The sequence below is a fragment of the Momordica charantia genome, assembly GCF_013281855.1.
Source record: "Momordica charantia cultivar OHB3-1 chromosome 9 unlocalized genomic scaffold, Mcharantia_2.0 BLBB01000009.1, whole genome shotgun sequence".
Classification (NCBI taxonomy): Eukaryota; Viridiplantae; Streptophyta; class Magnoliopsida; order Cucurbitales; family Cucurbitaceae; genus Momordica; species Momordica charantia.
In genome coordinates, this window is record NW_028275167.1 from 12,353,128 (window position 1) to 12,377,193 (window position 24,066).

Genomic DNA, 24,066 nt, shown 5'->3' on the forward strand with positions numbered 1-24,066 from the left:
AAGACTGCAGGCATCACAGACAGAGAGCACAAGCACTAAGAAACTGATTACTCGATATATTTATTCTTTATAACTCACAATTTCAGTTCAATTAGTGCAGTTCAAATCGAGAGAGAATTTAGAAGGCTTTTAACCCTAACAGCCGTAAGGTTTTTTTTCATTTCCTTATTGTTCAGATGTAAGGCTTATTAACACTGCAATAAAACTGTTTTCAACAAACAGCAGACTTAACAGAGTTTTAATAACTAAACAGAAAGGTTGTTAACTACTGTTAGAGTATATATATTAGTATATTTTATACTCTTGTAACATACATATTAATTAGTCCTTTACCTTCCTTTTCTAAAATTAGGTCAACTATTGTCTATATATATAGATTTCAGTAATGAGAATAATCTTATCTGATTCTTTAAAACCTTAGTTTCTACATGGTCTCAGAGCTCTAGGTTTCTTCTAAAATTTTTTCCTTTCTTTGAACCTTAGGTTTTTTGGTACCCATTAGGGTTTTGTGCCCATTAGGGTTTGAAGTTTGGAACACTTTCTTGCAAGTGTTCAGTGGTATCCAACTCACTACATACTACTGCCGCCACCGCCGTCGTCGCCGACCTTGCCTATTCGCAGGTTCATTTGTAATTTGTGACGTGGTTTCTGTCTCGCCATGCTGCTCACTATCATTCGCGCCACCGTCGCCGCTCGCCGCTCGTCGCCGCCTGCTACCATCACCGTTCATCTCGGTTCGCGAGATTTGACGTCTGTCCCTATTGCTTTTTCTCCTCCTCTGGTGGTCGTGGGTTAGCACGATAGGGTTTCTGCTTTCAGAATTTTTCAGTTCGGTTCACTTGGTTTGGCTCAACCGGTTTGATTCACCTGGTTCGGTTCACTTGGTCCGGTTCAGCCGGTTCATACTTACCTCCCACTAACCCTGGATTAGTGATAATAAGATCATTGATGAATGTTCCTAGTTTTTCCTACTTAGAATTCTTGTTCCACAAGGGCTTTTTCTTTAATGAAAAACTAAGCTTTCATTGAGAAAGAGCATACAATGGGCAAACAAAAAAACCGAGCCCCTCAAAAGGAGTCAAAGCTGAAGTCCTAACTAAGCAAAAATGGGCGCCAATCAAGAAGAATAAACCCGAACTGATAATTACAAAATTATCGAGATACAGATGCCCATAAGGAAGTATTAAACCTAACAGCTTCCCAACCTCTGCCCAGGACCTTTCTCTAAACAAAACTTTTAGTTGTCAATAATGATTCAAAAATACTATATAAGCATCCTTCACATCAGAACATGTATCTCTCTTTAAATTGACTATAATGACCTCTATAAAAGTTGTATACAATATACATATGAAGATTCAATATGGCATACTAGATACATCTCTACAAGAGAACTTGCAGGCTAACGTGAGGGAAAAGGGAACTTCAAAAGATAACAATAACTGAAGTGATAAAGCATTCTCATTCAGAGTAGAAAATAAAAACCAACCAAATTGAAAATATAAATCTTTTGTTGCAGGCCTCAAATCCAAATAACTATACCTCTAGTTCACTGTTTATTTGAATTTGCTTTTTCAATTGTTCCCCAGAATCATTAACTTCTTTTATTAATTGCTCTTGCAAAACTTTTTCACGTCCTCTTGAAGCAGCAAGTTCTTGCTCTGTATATAACAACTGATCCAGATATTTTTTTCTCTCCACTTCTGCAACAATCACAATAACTACTCACATCAGTGGGAATAAATTTTAAAAATAAAATGTTGATAATTGAAAAAAGTTTTGTTTGGAACTAAAAGGAGATGGTTATTGAGAAAACATCATACAAGGAAATATCCCAAGGATAAAGCAATTCCACCCAAGACTATATAAAACAGAAGCATAAAATAAAAAATATAATAAACAACAAAAATAAAATAAAACAAGGAAACAGAAAACCTTGGGATCTATAGAACATTAGTCCACAATCAACCAATAAAGTAAAAAAAATTAAAAGATAATAATAAACCCTCAGTTCCCGTGAAAATCCCATTTATTGAAATCCAAACATTGGCATTTCTTGGCCAGACGAAAAGAAGACCAGAAAATTTATTGCGCCCCTTCCCTTTTCATATTCAAGGAGGAAATTTGTTTCATTATTTTCCGAAGGACTTGTCTCGTTGAAATCCAAAGGAATTCCAAGCACCAATTCTTAATGCTTTCAAGGAAGTAAGAGGTGGAGATTCTGGAAGGAATAATATCCGTGGGTCAGACCAAACTCATAATAAAACATCCTCATTACAGACTGGCTTGGTCTTTTCCACAAATACCTTACCAAATATAATTGTGAATAACAAATTGCAATCAGACGATGAGGATTAATTTAATGTAAGTATTAGTAGTCCAGATTCTACTCCAATTATAGAGGGTTGGCCATTCATGAAGACTCTGTGGATCATATATGGAGAGGATTTTAATAATCTCTCTGGCCTAGACAAAGCTTCTCCTGACGTAATCACCGTGCATCAGCAAGAAAATCAAGCTCCTTGAATTCAGAAGTTAATCTCTTGGCCAAGACACTTGCTTGTCTTATCCTTGATCACTTTGTTCCTTCTTATTTCAAAGAAGTCGGATTAACTCCTGTACAAATTCAAAGCTCTCAACGAACATCCTGTCGTGGAACATTCCTGGTATAGGCACATTCCTGGTATAGGCGATTATAAGAAAAGGTTGAAGATTAAGAAGTTTATATTGAAGCACCACCATGATATTGTCCTTCTTCAAGAAACCAAATTGCAGCAGCTTGACGAGAAAGTTATAAAATCATTGTGGAGTTCAAATGATGTTAGTTGGGTGCAGTTGAGTCTATTGGAAGATAATGAAGCTGTTAGGCCACCAATATTGAAAACTTATTCTATAAGGGGTAGGTCGAGATATGTGCAAGGGAGAGAATAACGGTCTAGAGAGAGAATATGGGCCCAGCGGAAGGGTGCATGATTGTGCAAGTGGTTAGTTAAGGACCTCCTAGAGTAAGGAAAGGTCCGTATGTGTTTTTGTGCCTTGTGCTAGGTTAGAAGGAGAGGTTACCCACCCCCTCGAATTGGTGAGTTAGCTTGTACTGCCATTGAGGCTTTTTCTTCGTTTTCTAAAATACAATCAAGTGAGGAGATACGTCACATCTAGCATCAGAGCAAGTCGAACTGGGGAAAAAGAGAACAATGACGCAGAAAGAGTTGGAGAAATGCTGCGAAGCGTCGAAAAAAGAGGTCACCGGATTAAAGGAGGCAATGGCTACGCTGTGTGTCAAGGCCGAGGATCAATAAGTAATCAATGAGAACATCCAACGGACGCTAGAGGCATTCATGGCAGAAATCATAGGGAGCAAACGCCATCGATTTCCTTGCAAGGGGAGACGTCGATCCAGATGGGAAAGCAGGTGGAAGAAGTGTCAACTCTAGTTCAACAGAACAGGGGAATGATCACAGCAAATCCAAGAAGGTTGAGATGCCGATCTTCTCTGGAACCGATCTTGATTCGTGGCTTTTTCGTGCAGAGAGATACTTTGAGATTCATAAGTTGTCTGACACCGAGAAGATGGTAGTTGTCGTCATCAGCTTCGATGGGGTCACATTGGCCTGATATCGATGGACTGAGAATCGGAACAAGTTCAAGGTGTGGGAAGATTTGAAGAAATGGATATTGGAACGTGTTTGGGTATCGAAGGAGGGAAGACAATGCGCGAAACTCCTTTCGATCAAGCAAGAAGGAAGGGTTGCTGAATATCAACAAAACTTTGAAGCTACTTCATTACCACAGTTGTCTGAAGAAGCACTAGAGAGTGCATTCCTAAACGGTTTGGATTCGTTCGTGAGAGCAGAGGTCTTGGTCATGGAGTCCCAAGGGTTGGAAGGCAAACCAGCCCATTAAATCAGGCCCATCCACGATTAAGACTCAATTTAAAGCTCCTAAAACACCTAATGCCACGAGAACATTGACCTTGACGAGCACGCCACTCAACACTAACCGAACCGCTGGAGCACCGCCCACGGCGAGGAGAGAACCGGCTTACAAGTGTCTAATTGAGGTGGAGTACCAGAAACGGAAGGAGCAAGCCGCAGGGTCTCTGCTTCAGGTGCAAAGAGAAGTATACAGTAGGGCACCGTTGTAGAAACCAAGAACTATGGGCTTTCGTTGTCCACGACAAGGAACTCGTGGTAGCAGATGAGGAACCTGAGATTGTAAAGGAAGGGAGGGAGGAAAATGAAACTGGTAAGATCGTGGAATGTCATTTGAACAATATTGTGGGGCTTACCACTCCTGGGACAATCAAAATCAAGGGGACAGTGCAAGGCAGAGAGGTGGTGGTCTACTGCGGTGCAACTCATAATTTCGTGTCGCGAGAGATTGGTAACAGAGCTCAAAATTCCCCAATCCGAGACTTATAATTATGGTGTGTGATGGGAACAAGGATTGCAATGAAGGGAAAGGGCATATGTTTTGGGGTGATTGTGGAACTTCCGGGAGTCAGCGTGATGGAGGATTTTCTACCCATTGAATTGAATGACCTTGACATCATCTTGGGGATGCAACAGCTACAATCTATGGGCAAAATGGAGGTCGATTGGCCTGCGTTATCGATGACCTTCATAAGAGGGGACAAAGATAACCTTAAAAGGGGACCTCAGCCTCGCTTGCCTTGAAGTTTCCCTTAAACGGTCGACTCGCACTTGGCAGGATTCTGATCAGGTGTACTTGGTTGAGTTGCGGGCATTAACGAGAGCGCCTGCTACCCAGAAATTCCACAAGTGGTTCAGGATTTGCTAGCAGAATATGCAGACATATTTAAGGTGGTTGACTACTTACCCCCTAAATGATCGATAGATCACCAAATACAGATCAAGGAAGGGGAGCCACCCATCCAGGTCAGACCTTACCGCTATGCGCACACTAAAAAGCAGAAATTAAGAGAATGATTGATGAGATGCTGGCCTCTGAAATTATCCAACCTAGCACCGATCCTTATTCTAGCCCCGTCATTCTAGTGACAAAAAAGGATGGGAGCTGGAGTTTTTGTGACGACTACCATTAGATGAGTTGCACTGTTTACACATCTACTATAAAATCAATCTCAAATCGGGTTATCATCAAATCCAAATGGCACCTGAGGATGTGCACAAGACCACGTACAAGACTCACAAGGGCCACTATGAGTTTCTAGTGATGTCCTTTGGTTTAACAAACGCTCCCTCCACTTTCCCCTTACTTATGAATTAAGTTTTCCACCCCTTCCTACATAAGTTTATTCTGGTCTTTTTTTTATGACATTCTAATTTAATCTGCATACAAATGTTACTCACTTGGCGAGGCACAATTCGTTATGTGCCAATTTGAAAAAAATGTCAGTTTGCCGAGGAGAAGATGGATTACTTGGGGCATTGGGTGTCCGCCAAAAAATTCATGGCTTATTATGGCTCGTTGGCCGCCCCTCTCACGCAATTACTTGAAAAGGATGCTTTCAAATAGACTGATCAAGCAATGGAGGCATTCGAGACCCTCAAGAGAGCCATGGTTACCTTGCTCATTTTGCCTCTTCCAGACTTTAGCCTACCTTTCATCATTGAAACTGATGCATCTGGAATCGGGTTAGGGGTTGTACTTACTCAAGAACAGAGGCCCATAGCCATACCTTGTCACGACAGGGGCAGGGGAAGTCCGTGTACGAAAAGGAGTTCATGGCGGTGGTATTGGCAATACAGAGATGGAGACCGTATTTGTTCGGGCAGAAGTTCGTAGTAAGAACCGACCAGTAAGCCCTGAAGTATCTATTGGAACAGCAAATTGTGCAACCTGAATATCAAAAGTGGGTCTCCAAACTCCTTGGATATGACTTCGAGATCCAGTATCGTCCAAGGTTGGAAAACAAGGCAACAGACACTTTCTCACAAATGCAAATAATTTGAAGATCGAGAATTGGGATTTTGAAAATCACAGTAGAAAATAATTTGTGTATGAGTACGATGAATGGATAAAAGTGTTGGATTTATCAGTATTTGTGTAAATATTAGTTGTCAATATTAGTTCTTAATATTTAGTCTTTATTATTAATATTTAGCCTTTATGATATTTATTGCTTTGCTTGTTTGTAGTAGGTCATTCTCCTATATAAGAAGACCTAAGTTATATGTTTGAATAGAGCAGAATATTTTCTCTCAAATTCACATGGTATCAGAGCTTAGGAAGTAAAACCCTAATTCTCAAAAAAAAACCCTAGCTTTCATCCAAAACCCTAGCCGTCACCTGAAACCCTAGCTGTCAACCCTCGGCGATATTTTTCGGCGATCCCTTCACACCGACCCAGCTATCGCTGTCAACCCTCTTCGCCGTCTGTCATCACAGATCTGCCATCTTTCGCAGATCCGTAATCTGTCGTGGTAGATCTGTACCATCGCGCCGACCGAATTTGTTCGTCTGACCTGTTCGTCCGATGATCTCTTCTCACATCGGTTCGTCTAGCCCGATCTTCGCAGATTTGTTGTCTACACATCTTCGTCGCCCTGGTCTGTTCATTCGACGCCCGTCTCTTCGCGAACCTAATCTCCAATCTGTTCGCGAACCCAATCACGCGCCGTACATCTAAGCTCGCAGCCCAGTCGTTGCCGATCTCACTGTTGCCTCTGCAGTCGCCGTCGAACCCACCGTCGCTGCCGCCGCGTCATTACCGATCAATTCACTGATTTCGCAAATCTCCCTTAGTTCTCCATTGCCACCGGAGATTCTCTAAGTATTGCTGCCATTCAGATTCAAGTTTTTTGGGCGTATAGTCCGGTTCACGAGTTGGTCCAGTTCAGTGTTTTGGTTCAAACCGGTTCGGGTTGGTTCATTATTATCCTGCTTACTTATTCTGGCTTGGTTTAACTCTCTTGGTTATGGTTATCTCCTTTCTAATATCAATTTGTGGTCTGATTCGATTTGGTTAATTATTATATGGTTCGGTTCTGCTGTCAACTTTTGTTCAGGACAAGTTGTTTATTTAAAATAGTCCAAATCTCAACGGACAATGGTAGAGAAATGTTTGGTGATAGTCGTGGTGACTCAAAGTATAGAGCAAATTCATCAAATCCTAAAATTGCTATCCTCCAATTTACCTTCTAATAACTCATGTGTATCCTTGACACAAACAGGTATTTATTCTAATGTTTTCTCATGTAGTAACTCATCTCCATGGATTATAGATTATGGAGCTTCTAATCATATGACAAGTTATTCTAATCTCTTTGAATCATACATTCCTTTCATATTCCAATGAAAAAGTTAGAATTGCAAATGGTAGTTTTTCTTCTGTTGCAGGAAAAGGAACCATTAAATTGACTGAGATCCTTTCGTTAAAGTCTGTCCTCCATTTTCCACAATTAGCCTGTAATCTTTTATCTATCAACCAACTTTCTACAGATTCTAACTGTCGTGTTACTTTCTTTGAATCCCATTGTATTTTTCAGAATCAGAACTCGAAGAGCATAATTGGCTGTGGTTGGATGATTGATGGTCTCTACTACTTTGATGAAGGTAACTTTAGTAATAAAATAACTCAGGGTCTTAGTAGTATTAGTTCTCTTTCTGTTAGGGAACAAATTATGCTTTGGCATCGTACACTAGGACATCCCAATTTTTTCTATTTAAAACATCTGTTTCCAAAGTTATTCAAGGGAATTGATTGTTCATCTATTAATTGTGAAAGTTGAATTTTAGCAAAAAATCATCGCTCCACATATTTTCCAAAACCTTACAAAGCTTCCAAACCATTTTACTTAATTCACAGCGATGTTTGGGGTCCTAAAATTAGTACTCATAGTGGAAGAAGATGGTTTATTACTTTCATTGACCGATCATACTCGCCTATCTTGGGTTTATTTAATGTCAAAAAAATCTAAAGTGAAAGACATTTTCAAAAACTTTTATGAGATGATCGAAACTCAATTTCAATAAAAAATTTGTATTTTACATTCTGATAATGGAATTGAGTATTTTAATGAGTTTCTGGAAAATTTTTTGAAAGAAAAAGGTATGGTTCATCAGTCTACTTGTCGGGATACTCCTCAACAAAATGGGATTGCTGAAAGAAAAAATAGGCATTTACTTGAAGTAGCACGTGCTATAATGTTTTCCATGCATGTTCCAAAATATTTATGGGGGGAAGTGGTTCTCACAGCGACCTACCTAATAAATAGAATGCCTACTAAAGTTTTAAATTTCAAAACTCCCATTGAGTCCTTTAAAAATGTTTTTCCAACATCCCGCATATATTCTGATCTACCTCTCAAGGTTTTTGGGTGTACTACCTATGTTCACACACCTAGTCATTTTAGGTCAAAACTTGACCCTTGCGCTATTAAATGAATTTTCTTAAGCTATGCTTCAGGTCAAAAAGATTATAAATGTTTTGATCCTCAGACAAAAAAACCTTTTATGAGTATGAATGTGTCCTTTTTAGAAAAGCAACCATATTTTAACCAAAATTCTCTTCAGGGGGAGAAAATGAATTTGGAAGATAATTTTTGGGATATTTCTCTTCCTAGTCCCATCTTTTCGAATTTTACTAGTCCTTCGATGCCAAGTATAGAAACTGTCCAATCAGGGGGAGAAATACTACAAAACGATTCTACGAATCCTAGTTCTGAGTTAAAGTTTTATACTAGAAGGAAATTCAATCAGAGGAACCAAGATCAAATAGTTACTCTTTCACAAAACCAATATGTGACTTAGAGAAATGAAACTGAACTATCTGATAATCCTCCCTCTTCAACTTTGTCTGGTAATCCCTCTTCTTCAAATTTTAAAAATAATTCACTTGTTGTCTCTGACCTTGATGTTCCCATAGCCATTAGAAAAAGCGTTCGAAATTGTACCAAATATCCTATTTCGAACTACATTTCATATAAAAAATTATCAAATATTCATAAGGCCTTCACATCTAGGATAACTAATTTGTTTGTTCCAAGGAATATACATGAAGCTTTAGAAGATCCAAATTGGAAATTAGCTGTTATGGAGGAGATGAATGCTCTGAAGCAAAACAGTACTTGGGAGATAGTAGAGTTGCCAAAAGATAAGAAACCAGTGGGATGTAAATGGGTGTTTACCGTAAAGTGTAATGCAGATGGTAGCATCGAGAGATACAAGGCTAGATTGGTAGCTAAAGGTTTCACTCAAACCTACGGGATAGATTATCAGGAAACGTTTGCTCCTGTTGCAAAAATTAACTCTATTAGAGTTCTTTTGTCTTTGTAGTTAATTTAGATTGGCCTCTCCACCAGCTTGATGTGAAAAATGCTTTTCTTAATGGCAACCTTAAGGAAGAAGTTTTTATGAATTTGCCTCCAGGTTTTGAAAAGGAACTCGGATGGAATAAAATCTGCAGATTAAAGAAATCTCTCTATGGCCTCAAACAGTCTCCTAGAGCTTGGCTCGAACGATTTGGAAAAGTCATATCGAGTTATGGATTTCTTCAAAGTCAAGCTGACCATACTATATTTTATAAACCCTCTCAGAATAATAAAATCTCAATTCTGATTGTTTATGTAGATGATATTATTCTCACTGGTGATGATGAAGCAGGACTAGCCGATCTTAAGAAAAATCTGGCAAGTGAGTTTCAAATCAAGGACTTGGGAACATTAAAATATTTTCTAGGGATGGAATTCGCAAGATCGAAGAAAGGTATATTCGTTAATCAAAGAAAATATGTTCTTGACTTACTTGGAGAAACAGGATTGCTGGGTTGCAGGATCGCAGAAACTCCTATTGAACCTAACTTGAAATTACAAGCAGCAAACGCAGAAGAAATAAAGGATAGAGAGCAATACCAGAGACTCATGGGAAGATTAATTTATCTGTCACATACACGACCAGATATTGCATTCGTTGTAAGTATGGTAAGTCAATTCATGCATGCACCTGGACCAACTCATTTTGAAGCTATCTACAGAATCTTGAGATATTTGAAGGGAACTCCTGGAAACGGTATTTTATTCGAAAAGAATAACCACTTCCAAGTAGAAGTTTATACTGATGCAGATTGGGCTGGAAGTACTACCGATAGAAGATCTACTTCTGGTTACTGTTCCATTGTTGGAGGAAATCTAGTTACATGGAAGAGCAAAAAACAAAATGTAGTGGCCAGGAGTAGTGCTGAAGTAGAGTTTAGAGCATTGGCTCATGGAATTTGTGAAGGTATATGGATCAGAAGGATGCTTGAAGAATTGAAGATTCCTCATACGACACCTATACGGATTTATTGTGACAATAAGTCTGCCATATCTATAGCTCATAACCCTGTACTACATGACCGAACCAAACATATAGAGGTTGACAAACATTTTATTAAAGAAAAGATTGATGCAGGTGCAATATGTATCCCTTATCTTCCGACAACAGAGCAAATTGCCGATGTTTTAACTAAAGGACTTCCAAAGAAACAATTCGACAGATTAATCAGCAAGCTGGCTATGGACGACATCTTCAAACCAGCTTGAGGGGGAGTGTTGGATTTATCAGTATTTGTGTAAATATTAGTTGTCAATATTAGTTGTTAATATTTAGTCTTTATTGTTAATATTTAGCTTTTATGGTATTTATTGCTTTCCTTGTTTGTAGTAGGTCATTCTCCTATATAAGAAGACCTAAGTTAAATGTTTGAATAGAGCAGAATATTTTCTCTCAAATTCACAAAAAGTCTAGGACTTACCTCTTAAGTTTTGGACAAGACATTGTTTTGAGGCTATTGGAAGCCACTTAGGTGGTTTAGTGGATCTCTTCAAAAACCCTGAAGTTGCTTGATTGTTCAGAAGTTCATCAGCTAGTAAGCAAAATCAGCGGATTTTTGAAGGTCGCAAACGGCATATGATTGATGTCCTAACATGCTAAATTCAGAGCTTCTCAATGGTGTGCTCTTTCCAATATCTTTACAAATTACCCTCCTAGCATGATCTACTCTTAATTGGGAAGCTTTTATTTCTCCTTTGTAATTTTCACTTGTTTTTTAGTTTGATTCTCGTTGTACTTTACTTTACTGTTTTACCTTTTTGTCTCTTTCACTCCTTTGGAGTTTGTATCTTTGAACATTTTATGTTCCTTTTCATATCTCAATAAAAAGTTTGTTTCTTATTCAAAAAAAAAAAAGGCTAGTAAAAATTAGGTCTTGCGGTTTCTTGCTCTCCTCAATCGAGATTACTGAATCATGACTTGGATCCTTCAAGGTTTGAGTATCGAATGATTGTAAAACAGAGGAAAAAAAGTTCTTTCAGGAGAAAAATGGATCTCTCAAACCTCGATATTAGGAACTTTCCAAATTCTCTCGACTTCAAGAGAATTCAGGCGATTTTGGAAGACGAAAGATCTGTTAATAGAAAGCCTTCTATTTATTCTGATATTTTGAGGTTTCCAAATGTCAGAAGCTCTTTTGGCAAGGAAGCTATTAATGAGAATACCATGCAGCCCTTTAGTACGAACGCTCCTTATCAAATTTCAAAGAGACTTATCTCCAACGGTAAGAAGATCATGCAGAAAGCTCACCTTAATGGCCCTCGTATGGAAGATAAATCTTTCACTCCCTAAGACTCTTGTATTAATGCGCCAGCCAAAATTCAAGGCTCTACTTAAAATAAAAAAATCAAAGGGAAGTCAAGAAGGCGTTGTTGTATCGTTTAAGGCTTAAGCATGAAGAAATCAAGAGGTCTTATGAGCCTCTACCTTTTTTCTACCCTAGGCGAAAATGTAAGGTACTTGCATTAAATATCCTTGAAAAATTAAATTTAGTTGGAAGAGCCTCTTCAAATTTAAATGATGTCTGTAATGAGGTAATAAGATGGTGGCACATCATAGTTTGATGGATGATCTACTGGTTATGAAGAACATTCTGACATTAACATTAGTAGTCTGGACTCACCAGATGCTTCAAAGGTCTTATAAATGCCATTTGAAGGATTTTGTGAGCATTCATTTAGAGAAGATTTTTAGATTATGTTCAACGAGAAATAGGGTAACGAAGAGGCACTTCTTACAATAAACCAAATATCCGTTCATATTTTGAAGAAGTTGGAATTTCCCTTGTACCTATCAAAGGATACAATGAAGATTCTTAGGCCTTGGTGTTTTCTAGTGGTGGCCAGCTCGTACGATAATGATTTGTTGTTTGGAATTCTTTGATAGGTAGATTGGATGTCTTCGCTGCCCTTGAAAAATTTCGTCAAGCAATGGTATTTGGTGGATAAGTTCTCTTCATTAAAGTTGGGCTTTCTCAATTATTGAAGACAAAAGGTCTATGATTGTTTTGTAATTGAGGAAGCTGAAGGGTCACTTTGGATATGGATTTTTCTTTTGGTTGAAGCCAAAGGGTCACACTGGGATTTGCCTTTTATCAGTGAAGCCAAAGGGTCATTGAAAAGAAGTGTGGGTTTAATGACCCTTTTCTTTTGACAGATTGCTTGGTTTGGCTTTTCAAGGAGCATTTCCCCCTTAAGAGATTTTGTAGGGTCACTGCAGCAGCCTTGTGGAATGTGAGGAGTCTTCTTTTAAATTTGGGTGACAGTAATGTGGGCAGTCTTTTAAAGTTTGGAATGCAAGAAGCCTCTTAGATATTAAGGAGAAAAAACAGCAGTATTTATTGGTTTTGGAAAAAAAACAACAGCATTTATCTCTTTTTGGAATTCGAAAGGTCTTTTGATTGTAATGAATGCTACATTGGATCTTTCAAAACATGGTTAAAGCCTTGGAATCATTTATTTTTTGAGAAGCAGAAATGTTACTTAAAGATTTCTTACAGGAATCGAAGGATATCATAGAAGTTTCCTCTTCTTTGGTTTCTTGTTCGCCCAATAGGACTTGGAGTCCTATGGTGCTTTTGAAGTTTTCTGTACCTGTAGCTTTCCCCGTCCGCCCTTCGTCGGGTTTTCCCCCATGGCAGACATTGGCTTATAATACTCGAGAGCTTTGTTCTTTATTGTCCTATGTTCTTGTAATTTTTGGTTTGCTATTCTATTTTTTGTTCTTTTCTCTTTTTGCTCCCTTTGAAAGTTTTTATCCTTGCACATTTTCTTCTTTTTCATATATCAGTGAAAAGTTTGTTTCTTGTTCAATAAATAAAAAATATGCCTAATCTTTGTATTTCAACCCAATGCCTCCTTTTAAGACCCATCTGATGTGATAACTCTTTCCGAAGGAGACTAGAGAAAGAATAGTTGAACAAAAGAATATACAACCACGAAAATTATAGAAGCCATAAATTGCTTGTATTTTTTATTCATGAGGATTGAGGTCTATGAGAAAAAGTTATGTGATTCAGTGAAAATTTAAGAAAAGGAGTAGCAATTAAGAAAATTTATATGTTAGTTACTTACCAGATTTGGAAAGATTCTCATTTACCGTGCCCAACTTCAATTCATAATCATGAACTTGCTTCTCTGCATTGCTTAATGCATCTAGGAAGTCTGATTTCACCTGAAAAACAAGTACGCTTAGGTAAATAAATAATAAAACCAAATAAATAAAGACTGCTCGAGACAAAATATGAAAGAAGTATTGCAAAGATTACTGTGAAAGGATGGCATGGGAGTTGTAAAACTAGTGTGACAAGAAGCATAGACATTAGGCTTTAAAATATATTAAGTTATTGTGGTCAAGAGTAATACAAGTGACCTAACATACTTCAACTTGGCATTAGTTTCTAGAACGCAACATAAATTGCATCATATCAACTACTCTATGGAGGATAATATAATTGGAGTAGCTCAAATAAAATACTTACCTTGGGTAGTCTACGGTGTTAATTGATAAGAAAAGAAAATAATTCTTACTTGATTATCACAAATGATTGATACAAGGCTATATAAATAGCAGTCCCAAAGAAGAAACTAAAAAGAAATTTTTGCCTATTAGGATAAGGAAACACTTACCTATTAGAACAATAAAAACCTAACCTAAATAAAATAGGAAACCTTTAAAATCAAATAAACTATAATTTAACACTCCCCCTCAAGCTGGTGAATGTATATTTTCCATTCCCAGCTTGTTAACCAAATGCTTAAAGTTGATGTTGTTCAATCCTTTTGTAAGAATATCTGCTATTTGATTGTTTTTTGGTACAAATGGAGTACATATGAGGTCGCTATCTAACTTCTCTTTTATGAAGTGTCTATCAACTTCAACATGCTTGGTTCTATCATGTTGAACTGGATTATGTGCAATACTGATGGCAGACTTGTTATCACAATAAAGTTTCATAGGCCCTTCCCATGGAATCTTCAAATCTTCTAAAATAATCTTTATCCACAGTAATTCGGAGATGCCCAATGTCATTGCTCTAAATTCCGCTTCTGAACTTGATCTTGCAACTACATTTTGTTTTTTACTTCTCCACGTCACTAAGTTCCCACCTAAGAAAGTACAATAGCCAGAAGTGGATTTTCTATCGTCTATCGATCCTGCATATCTGCATCTGTATAAACTTCTAGATTAAGTTTCTCTCCTTTCTTAAACAACAATCCTCTCCCAATGGAGTTCTTCAAATAGTGTAGTATTCGGTAAACAGCTTGAAGATGAATTTCTTTTAGACTATGCATAAATTGACTTACCACTCCTACAGCATACGCAATATCTGGTCTCGTATGAGAAAGATATATTAATTTTCCAACAAACCTCTGGTAAGTTTCCTTATTTACTGGAGGACTCTCTTCAGATGCACATAATCTATGGTTTTGATCAAATCGACGTTCCTATTGGTCTGCTGCCAAGCTTTCCTATTTCAGAAAGTAAGTCAATCACATATTTCTGTTGTGATAAGAATATGCCTTGTTTAGAATAGGCTACTTCTATCCCAAGAAAATATTTCAGTCTTCCCAGTTCTTTAACTTTAAACTCTTGGATTAAACAATTTCTCAGTTTATCTTGCTCATTATTATCATTGCCAGTGACGATAATATCGTCCCCATAAACAATCAATGTTGTTACTTCCCCTGTAGCATAATGTTTTATAAACAATGTATGATCTCCTTGACTTTGTTTATAGTCCATCTTCCTCATAACTTGAGAAAATCTACCAAACCATGCCCTAGGAGATTGCTTTAATCCATACAACGCCTTTTTTAATTTACAAACTTTATTTCCTGCTTGTTGATACCCAGGTGGAATCTCCATATAAATTTCTTCTTCAAGATCACCATATAGAAAAGCATTTTTTACATCATATTGTAACATGTCCCATCCATGATTTACAGTAAGAGATAGAAGTATTCGTACTGTATTCATCTTGGCAACAGGCGCAAAGGTTTCATGATAATCAACTCCATATGTTTTAGTATATCCCTTAGCAACCAACCGTGCTTTGTACCTCTCGAGTGTTCCATCTGCTTTATACTTTACAGTATATATCCATCGACATCCTACAGCTTTCTTATCTTTAAGCATAGTAACCAACTCCCATGTTTTATTTTTTTCTAAAGCCTGCATTTCAAGATTCATTGCTTGCCTCCATTCTTCATGTTGTATTGCCTCCATATATGTTTTTGGAATATTTACCTGAGTAAGGTTAACCATAAAACTTTTGTACTGACTTGAGAGTTTGTCATATGATACAAAGTGAGACAATGGATACTGAGTACAAGTCTGTTTTCCCTTCCTTAAAGCAATCGGCAAATCCAGGTCTAACTCATCATTAGCAGATATTGTAATATCTGACTCCTCATTAGTAGATATTATAATGTCTGATTCATCAATGATTATTTTCTCGTCAATTTCAGTTACAGGGACATGTTCAGACGCTTGGACTTACTTATCTTTTTCAGTGTTCCTTCTTGAATAAACCTGTAATGGTGTAATAGTAGAAGGGTTAGATGGTCCCGGTAAGGTGTCTAAGGGTGGTGGTAAAGAATTTGATATAGGAAATGTGAGGTTGGGAATGGGCAAATCCTTATCTTCCAATAATAGTTCCTCCCCTTGAAGATAAGGTGAGGTAATGAAGCTGGTGTCTTCATAGAAGGTAACATCAGAAGAGATGAACAACCTTTTTGAAGGAGGATGATAGCATTTATATCTCTTTTGAGTGTTCGAGTATCCGACAAAAATACACTTGAGTGCTCGTGGATCAAGTTTACCTCGCTGATGACTATGAACATGAACAAAAGCTACACAACCAAATACTTGAGGAGTCAAGTTATCTGTTGTTTGAAAATCAGGATAATATTTTGATAGGATATCCATAGGAGTTTTATGGTCTAGAGTAGCAGATGGTAACCGATTGATTAAATAAGTGGCTGTTAACACAGCTTCCCCCCAAAAGGATTTAAGAACATTTCTTTGAAAAAGAATGGCACGTGTCACAGAAAGGATTTGACCAATTTTTCTTTCGGCCATTCCATTTTGTTGAGGAGTGTCCACACAAGACGACTCATGGATGACTCGATTTTTTTGAAAGAAGGATGTTAAGTTTTGATTGAAGTAATCTCGAGCATTATCAGAGCGGAATCGTTTGGGTTTGATTCCGAATTGGTTTTCTATCATATGAAAGAATGTTTGAATGGTAGAACCGACATCGGATTTTTGTTTTAAAAGATAAACCCATGAGACTCGAGTACAGTCATCAATAAACACAATAAACCAACGAAATTTGGAAACATTTGGAACATTGGAGGGACCCCAAACATCAGTATGAATAAGAGAGAAGGGAACTGATATTCGTTTATTATTACTAGGGAAGGGTACACGCTTGTGTTTAGCGAATTCACAAACTTCACATTGAATTGACTCAGGATTAAGATTTTGGAATAAATCAGGAAACAATATTTTAAGAGTTCGAAATGAAGGATATCCTAGTCTATAATGATTCAACAAAAGCTTACTTGAAGGATGATGAGTTTGTGAGGTGAAGGAGACTGGAACACTAGTCTGATCGACAAGTTCATTAAGATAATAAAGTCCATCTTTTTCATTAGCAAGTCCAATAATCTTCCCATTGCCCTAGTCCTGTAAAATACAAGAAGAATCAGAAAAAATTACTCTGCAACCTAAATTTTTGATCAAATTCTTTACTGATATCAAATTAACAGTTAAACGTGGTATATGAAGCACATTCTTTAAAGTAATGTTTGAATTTATCTTGATGTCTCCTTGACCAGCCACTGTTACCAAGGTACCATCTGCGGTAGAAATTTTCTTATTGCTCGGACAAATACTATAAGAGATAAAATGACAGCTACTATTCGTCATATGGTCTGTTGCACCATAATCAATAATCCATGTACAACGTTTAGGCTGAGAAGTTGTACTCGTCAAAGTTACCGAACCTGTACCTTGACAAGGAGCATTATCCAAAGTTGTATTCGTCATATGGTCTGTTGCACCATAATCAATAATCCTTAATGGCAGCACAGAAAATGTAGTCTCCAGCAAACTTGTTGCAGCCTTGAACCTCAAGGTCTCCCCTCATCCTTCACTATATAAGATTAGCTGGATTCGAAAAGAAGGAGAGGCTTTGGTTAACACAATTTGTACAGTTCCTCTTTCTGCAGGGACTAGTTACAAAGATCAAATAACGTGTGATGGTCTTGACATGGATGTGTGTCACATCCTTTTAGGAAGGCCATGGCAATATGACACCCAAGTTATCCACAAGGACCGAAAAAACACCTATGAATTCTCATGGATGGGGAAAATCGTGGTTCTACTCCCTTTATCGACACAACACGTGATGCAGCACCTCACAAGGTTTTTTTCAGAAATGATTCAATGCCCTTTCATTAAAAGGCTAAAACCTATTTATAGAGGTTTCAAGCTTAAGAATTACATGAGTAACTATTGTTACTGTGCAGTAAAAGTAAAGCTACTAAAATAAAAGCTATAACAGTAGCTAATATTCGAGAAAAACTATAAAGAGCTACTTAACTACATCAATTTCCCTGACCCCAAAATGAAACTCGTCCTCGAGTTGAAAAGTAGTGGAGTTAGAAGGCGGTGAACAATCCGCAAACTAGAAACTCGCTTCTTCTTGTGGTTCAAAAATACTCCAATCGAAAATGTCTTTTTTAACTCATCAAAAAAACGATAAAGTGACCAAATTGAATTAAATCCCAAGAAATTTTGATGCAATAATTTGTTGAGACAAAAGTGTTCCAAATTATCAACATTCTTTTCCTAGGGATCCTTCGGAAAACTACCCACTTTCTTCTTCTTGTATTTACATTCTTGAAGTCTACTCGGAAGGAAGAGCTTTCTTGCATTTTCTTGTAGCCGATGTTCTTGAAGTTCAATTGGAGAATCTTCATCTCCTTCATCAAAATAATCAGCAAAACTCAAAAGAAATTCATCCTCTATGTTATTTGAACTTATCCAAGGGAGTTTTCTTTGGAAAAAATTAGAAGCCAGTAAAAGATTCTCCCTCTTCATTGGTTCATCTTGACAATTCTTATGAAATTCTTGACCCAAATCTCAATAAAGATTCTTGTTGATTCTTTTGCCCGTTAACATATTGCATTTCCACTTCAAAGAACAATGTAGCCAAAGAAAAAGTAGAATCATCATCTGTTCCTATCAATTCTTCATCAACCTCTTCTTCCCCATCAAAATAATTGTCAAACTTAAGAAAAAACTCATACTCTTGTTCAATTGCCACAACCTGAGAAGAGTTTGGATTCCACAATTTCTGAAATCAACATCGAAGGCAGCAACTTGAGGCAAAATTGAGTTACCTCTTGCATCCTCTGAAATTTTTGTTGGTCTTATGAAATCATTTGAAGTGTCTTCACTCTTTTGGTGGCAAAATCTTCCCATCTTGGTTAAGGTATCACTTGGGTTTTTTTCTCTAGTTGGGAGTTTTGTAAAAGAAGAAAGAAAAATTCCATGGCTGTTGTTTGGAGTTTGGTGGCAAAATACCTTAGTCTTGTATCAAACTAATTTGTTAAAATTCGTACAAACTCCAACATTGTTGCTTGAACCTTCTTGATACCTTCTTAGTGTACAAACTCCAAGATTTTGGTTGAAGTCTTGTCGGACAGCTCTCAGTTCTTGGAGCATTCTTGGTTCAAGAACATAATCTTGGTACCTTCTAGGCTGCACAAGGTGCTGTTCTTGGAGGTTTCTTGGTCTCCGATTGACTTCTTCGACTCTTCTTGGTGGTGTATGGTACCTCTCCGGCAGGTAATTAGTCCTTTGATCCTCCATCCACATTTCTTGATCCAATCTTGTAGAATTTTGAGGAGGAGTTCTAACCGTAGCTTGCTGTACACTCATTGCTTCGAGCTTGTCATGGATGATCTCCAAAATTTGTTTAATCTCGCCGACATCCTGCTAGATGGTTTTCACCTCTCCTTCAACCGACAGCAAGCGTGCGGTTGATGATCGTGGCGAGAGAATGGAGGCTTGCTCCACTTCTTTGTTGACGAGAGGAGTCACCAATGTTGATCGACTTCTTTCCCGCCATACAACCCAGAAAATCGAGATGCTCTGATACCAATTTGATGCAGCACCTCACAAGGTTTTTTTAAGAAATGATTCAATGCCCTTTCATTAAAAGGCTGAAACCTATTTATAGAGGTTTCAAGCTTAAGAATTACATGAGTAACTATTGTTACTGTGCAGGAAAAGTAAAGCTACTAAAATAAAAGCTATAACAGTAGCTAATATTCGAGAAAAGCTATGAAGAGCTACTTAACTACATCAACATGTCAACATGGTACCACAAATACTGCAAAAGGCCACTTGTTTCATATTTGCAGTGGCAAACAACTTCTCCTTCAGCGATCCAAACCACTTTTAGCCTTGATTGTAAAAGAGTTCACATCTTGGGATAGTTCGAATCCCCAAAAGTTCACCTCTCTATCCAGTCTCTTCTTGACGAGCTTCTTGAGCTTCTCCAACCATAGGATTTTGTCCCTCCTTCACGAGATATACAACATCACATTGATCTTTTGTCAGGGCTACACTACCTAACTTGCCCCACTACAAAATGAGCCCTACGGAGTATAAGATTTTACACGATCAGATTATAGAATTACTGGAGAAAGGGCATATCCAACCAAGCTTGAGCCCTTGTGCAGTTCTAGCCTTCCTCACCCCTAAGAAAGACGGGTCTCGGAGAATGTGTGTTGATAGCATAGCTATCAACAAAATAACAGTTCAAATACCGATTTCCTATACCGCGAATTGGGGATCTTTTGGATCAATTAGGAGAAGTTGAAATCTTCTCCAAAATAGACCTTCGCAGTGGGGACCACCAAATACGAATTCGCTCAGGAAACGAATGGAAAACCGCTTTCAAAATGAACGAAGGCTTGTTTGAGAGGTTAGTCATGCCCTTCGGGTTGTCGAACGCCTCTAGCACATTCATGAGGTTGATGAATCAGGTTCTTCTTCCCTTCTTACATAAATTCGTTATTGTCTACTTTGATGATATTTTAATCCATAGTAAAAGTAGGTAAGATCACCTTACACGTCTAAACACTTTATTTACTACACTACACAAGAATAAACTAGTCATTAACCTTAAGAAATGTATATTTTTAGCTACTGAAATATCCTTCCTAGGATTTCTTATTAGTGCTGTTGGAGTACGAATGGACCCTTCAAAATTCAAGCAATATCCGCTGGCCCCAACCCCAAACCGTAGAAGTTGTTCAATGCTTCTTAGGTATAGCATCCTTCTATAGAAAGTTCATAAAAGATTTTAATACACTAGCTAGACCCTTAACTGATTGTTTAAGAAAAGGGAATTTTCATTAGGGCAAAACCCAGCAGGACAGCTTTGACATCTTAGAATAAACTTACTCAAAATCCAGTCCTACGTCTTCCTGATTTCACACTACCATTCGAAGTAGCAGTAGGTAGATGCATCCGGCATAGGAATAGGGGCTGTCTTATCTCAAAACCAGCATCCCATTGAATATTTCACTGAAAAACTTAGTCCATCTCGCCAAAACTGGAGCACATACGAGCAGGAATTGTATGTCCTTGTTAGGGCCCTTAAGTAATGGGAACGCTACTTATTAAGTCAGGAATATATCCTTTTTACAGATCACTTTTCTTTAAAATTCCTGCATACTCAAAAATCCATTTGCATGCCATATGGCTTTCATTTCTATTTTCTACAACATTTGATTTTGTTATCAAACATAAAAATGGAGCTTTGAATAAGGTTGTATATGCTCTTAGGCTCTTAGCAGGAAGGGAGCATTGCTAACTATACTACAAGGTGAGATTACGGCTTTTTCTAATCTACCCACATCTTATAACAATGATCCAGACTTCCACGATATTTGGACTAAATGTCTTCATCATAGCAGTACAGCAGATTTTCACTCAAGTCAATGGCTATCTCTTCAAAGGTGACAACTTATGTATACCTCACACATCCTTAAGAGAGGCCCTAATTAAGGACCTTCATTCGGGGGTCTTGGTTTACACCATACCCACTAAGAGAAGAAGAGGTAGTGGACCAACCAAATTCGGTCGGTGCCATACTTGCTAGAGATTGTTATGCCACAAAGTATCAGATTATAGTACAAACCTCAATGACTAGCTGGAAAGAAGCAGCTATTTGCCTCCCTCTGAATCTGCCCGAAATATCTCATGATCATCTCAAATTTCAAGGTTGATTTAACATGTAATCTTGGAAAATATATAAAATGGGCGGTAATGAGCTTGAATTCACCAGACCCTTAAAGACCTCCTACTTTAGGAGTTTTCGTGTGACCTTATTCCACAACATGGTTTAAAAATTCATGGCTCTCAGACCACCATCTCAATCAAAATACTTAAGAAATCATGACCCAATGACTGGAGAGCATACTCTAGCCATCATCTCAATCAAAATAGTCAATTGGGTTAAGACAGGTTAACATCTACACCTCCAAGGAGAGCTCAGAAACATCAAACAATTCGAACAACTAATGAACTTTACCAAATAACATGACAACGAAATGAGGTATCAATTATAAGGAATGGATTTGAGAAGAGGAAAGAGATGGAATTTTGCGGACCATTTGGCGGCATTGGTAAGTGCAGAGCATGGGCTCAGAGTGGTTGTGCGACAACTCTGGTTGAGACGTTGGTGGCAGCGAGGGAAGAGGGTCTTCATAGATAACGAGCGGCAGATCTGACGCAGCTCCGGACGAGGCATCGGGCAGAGCCCTCACATCGGATCGTTGCTTCTTCAGCGGAGGAGTCCTCAAGATCATGCTGCTGCCTCTCAAATCGCTGGGTTAGGGTTTGTTGAAGTGAACTGCAGCTGCACTGCCCAATTTGAAAACAACGGTCGTTTTATTGCTGAAGAGCTTGATTTCGACCAAATGATGGAATGTGGATGTGCTGTGATTGTAATTGTGATTGTGAACAACTTAGAGCCGTCTCCTTATTTCGAAGCTTAAACATTGGCTATTGGAAAATGGACAAAAATGGGAATTAACAAATTTAACCTAACCAGTTTTTCAAATCGTTCAAATGACCTGCTATTTTAAAATATGTCTTTCTGATCTAAAACAACATTTTCTGACCAAATGTTAAAGTACAAAATTGTCCCATTAGTTTAATAAAAACTTTGAAGTATGGAGCGAAAAAATCAGGCAAAAACTCGGGGGAGTTTTTTTAACCTAACCAGTTTTTCAAATCGTTCAAATGACCTGCTATTTTAAAATATGCCTTTCTGATCTAAAACAACATTTTCTGACCAAATGTTAAAGTACAAAATTGTCCCATTAGTTTAATAAAAACTTTGAAGTATGGAGCGAAAAAATCAGGCAAAAACTCGGGGGAGTTTTCTTCGAACTCACCGGAATTTTTATGAAATTTGCTAGGAATCAATTTACGGACGAGTTTTTACAACTTGGTATCTCAAAACAATTTAGATATATTTAAATTGTTAACAAATTATTCTTTGGCCTCACCCATTTATGACCGAGGGCTCGAGTTTGAAACTTGTCGAATTTAAATTATTATTTTTTTTCTAAAAATTACAAATAGGATAAAAATTAAAAAATGACCATGATTGGAGTTTAAACCACATACCTGAGGATAATGATCCGTGCATGAAGACAACAAGCCAAGCAACCATTTTATTGAGTAGATTCCACATATTATATTATAACGCCATTTAACTTCATCCGAAGTCATTGAAACTCGCTCATTAATCCACAAATTTCATAACTCAAGCTAGGTTTATTCGAACTCGTCCGAGTTCACATGAATCTCGGGCGTGTTTTCTTCGAACTCGCTCAAGTTTTGCTTGAATCATGGACAAATTTACACAAGTATCGAGCGAGATTTATGAATTTTGGGCGAGATTTATGCAATTTCTGGTGAGATTCAAGCTCAATATTAATGGTCATAACCCAAATATTAAAAAAAAATCAAGAGGGGGAGATTTATGTCATATGAATTCAAGTCCATTCTAATTTCAACAAACCCAAATAAATAAAAAAAAAAAAAACTATTCGAGATTAGAGTTGTATCGCAATCCCCATTTGAATTGACAGAAAGTGATGAAATCGAAATCGAAAAATAAGAGAAGAGAAAGAAAATTGAGAAACAAGAGTAGGGATAAATAAAGAAAATAAGAATGGGCATAACATTTTGAATTAAAGGTCCCGCTGCAATTATTTCTACGAAATAGAAAGTGATAAATAATATTATATGAAAATTGGGAAAGAGAATTGAAGAGAATTTTGAGAATGGAAGAGGGAAGAGAAGAGAATAGATTAGGGACATCAGTGTAATTTCACCGTTCGTTTGATTGATTAAAATATTAATTTAGATTAGAAAAAGAAATTTTGAAAAATTAGGTAACTTGAGCAAAGCGAAAACTTTTTAGATTGTTTGGGTCAATTTACTGACAAAAATGACCTAAAACTTTTTCAATGACCTAACTTTTAAAAACATCTTTTTCGAACCTAAATCAACTTATTCTGACACGTCATACGAGATAAATTTATTATATTATCCCCATTTTTCAGAAAAATGAGGTTGTAGAACTCGACGAGTTCGAAGAATCCTCAGTGAGTTTTAACAAAATCCCCCAAAATAGTATCTCATGGCTGGGGTTTTAAGAACTTGGAGCAT

The 24,066-nt window shown here is 37.5% G+C and overlaps 1 protein-coding gene across 2 annotated transcripts in view; it reads right to left on the minus strand.

The window, feature by feature from the left end:
• The window catches only part of MAD1 (mitotic checkpoint family protein), a 65,116-nt gene extending 42,760 nt beyond the window's left edge, over window positions 1-22,356 (minus strand). Inside the window, exons 1-3 of one of the 2 annotated variants that reach the window (XM_022299458.2) lie at window positions 21,993-22,355; window positions 13,368-13,467; window positions 1,543-1,703 (exon numbers count right to left, since the gene is read on the minus strand). In XM_022299458.2, coding sequence (XP_022155150.1) covers window positions 1,543-1,703; window positions 13,368-13,467; window positions 21,993-22,190 — 459 coding nt within the window. In that variant the 5' untranslated portion in view covers window positions 22,191-22,355. Of the gene's footprint in view, window positions 1-1,542; window positions 1,704-13,367; window positions 13,468-21,992 lie in introns of both variants that reach the window. The other variant, XM_022299459.2, reaches the window with a different exon arrangement.
• Window positions 22,357-24,066: the final 1,710 nt, after the last annotated feature.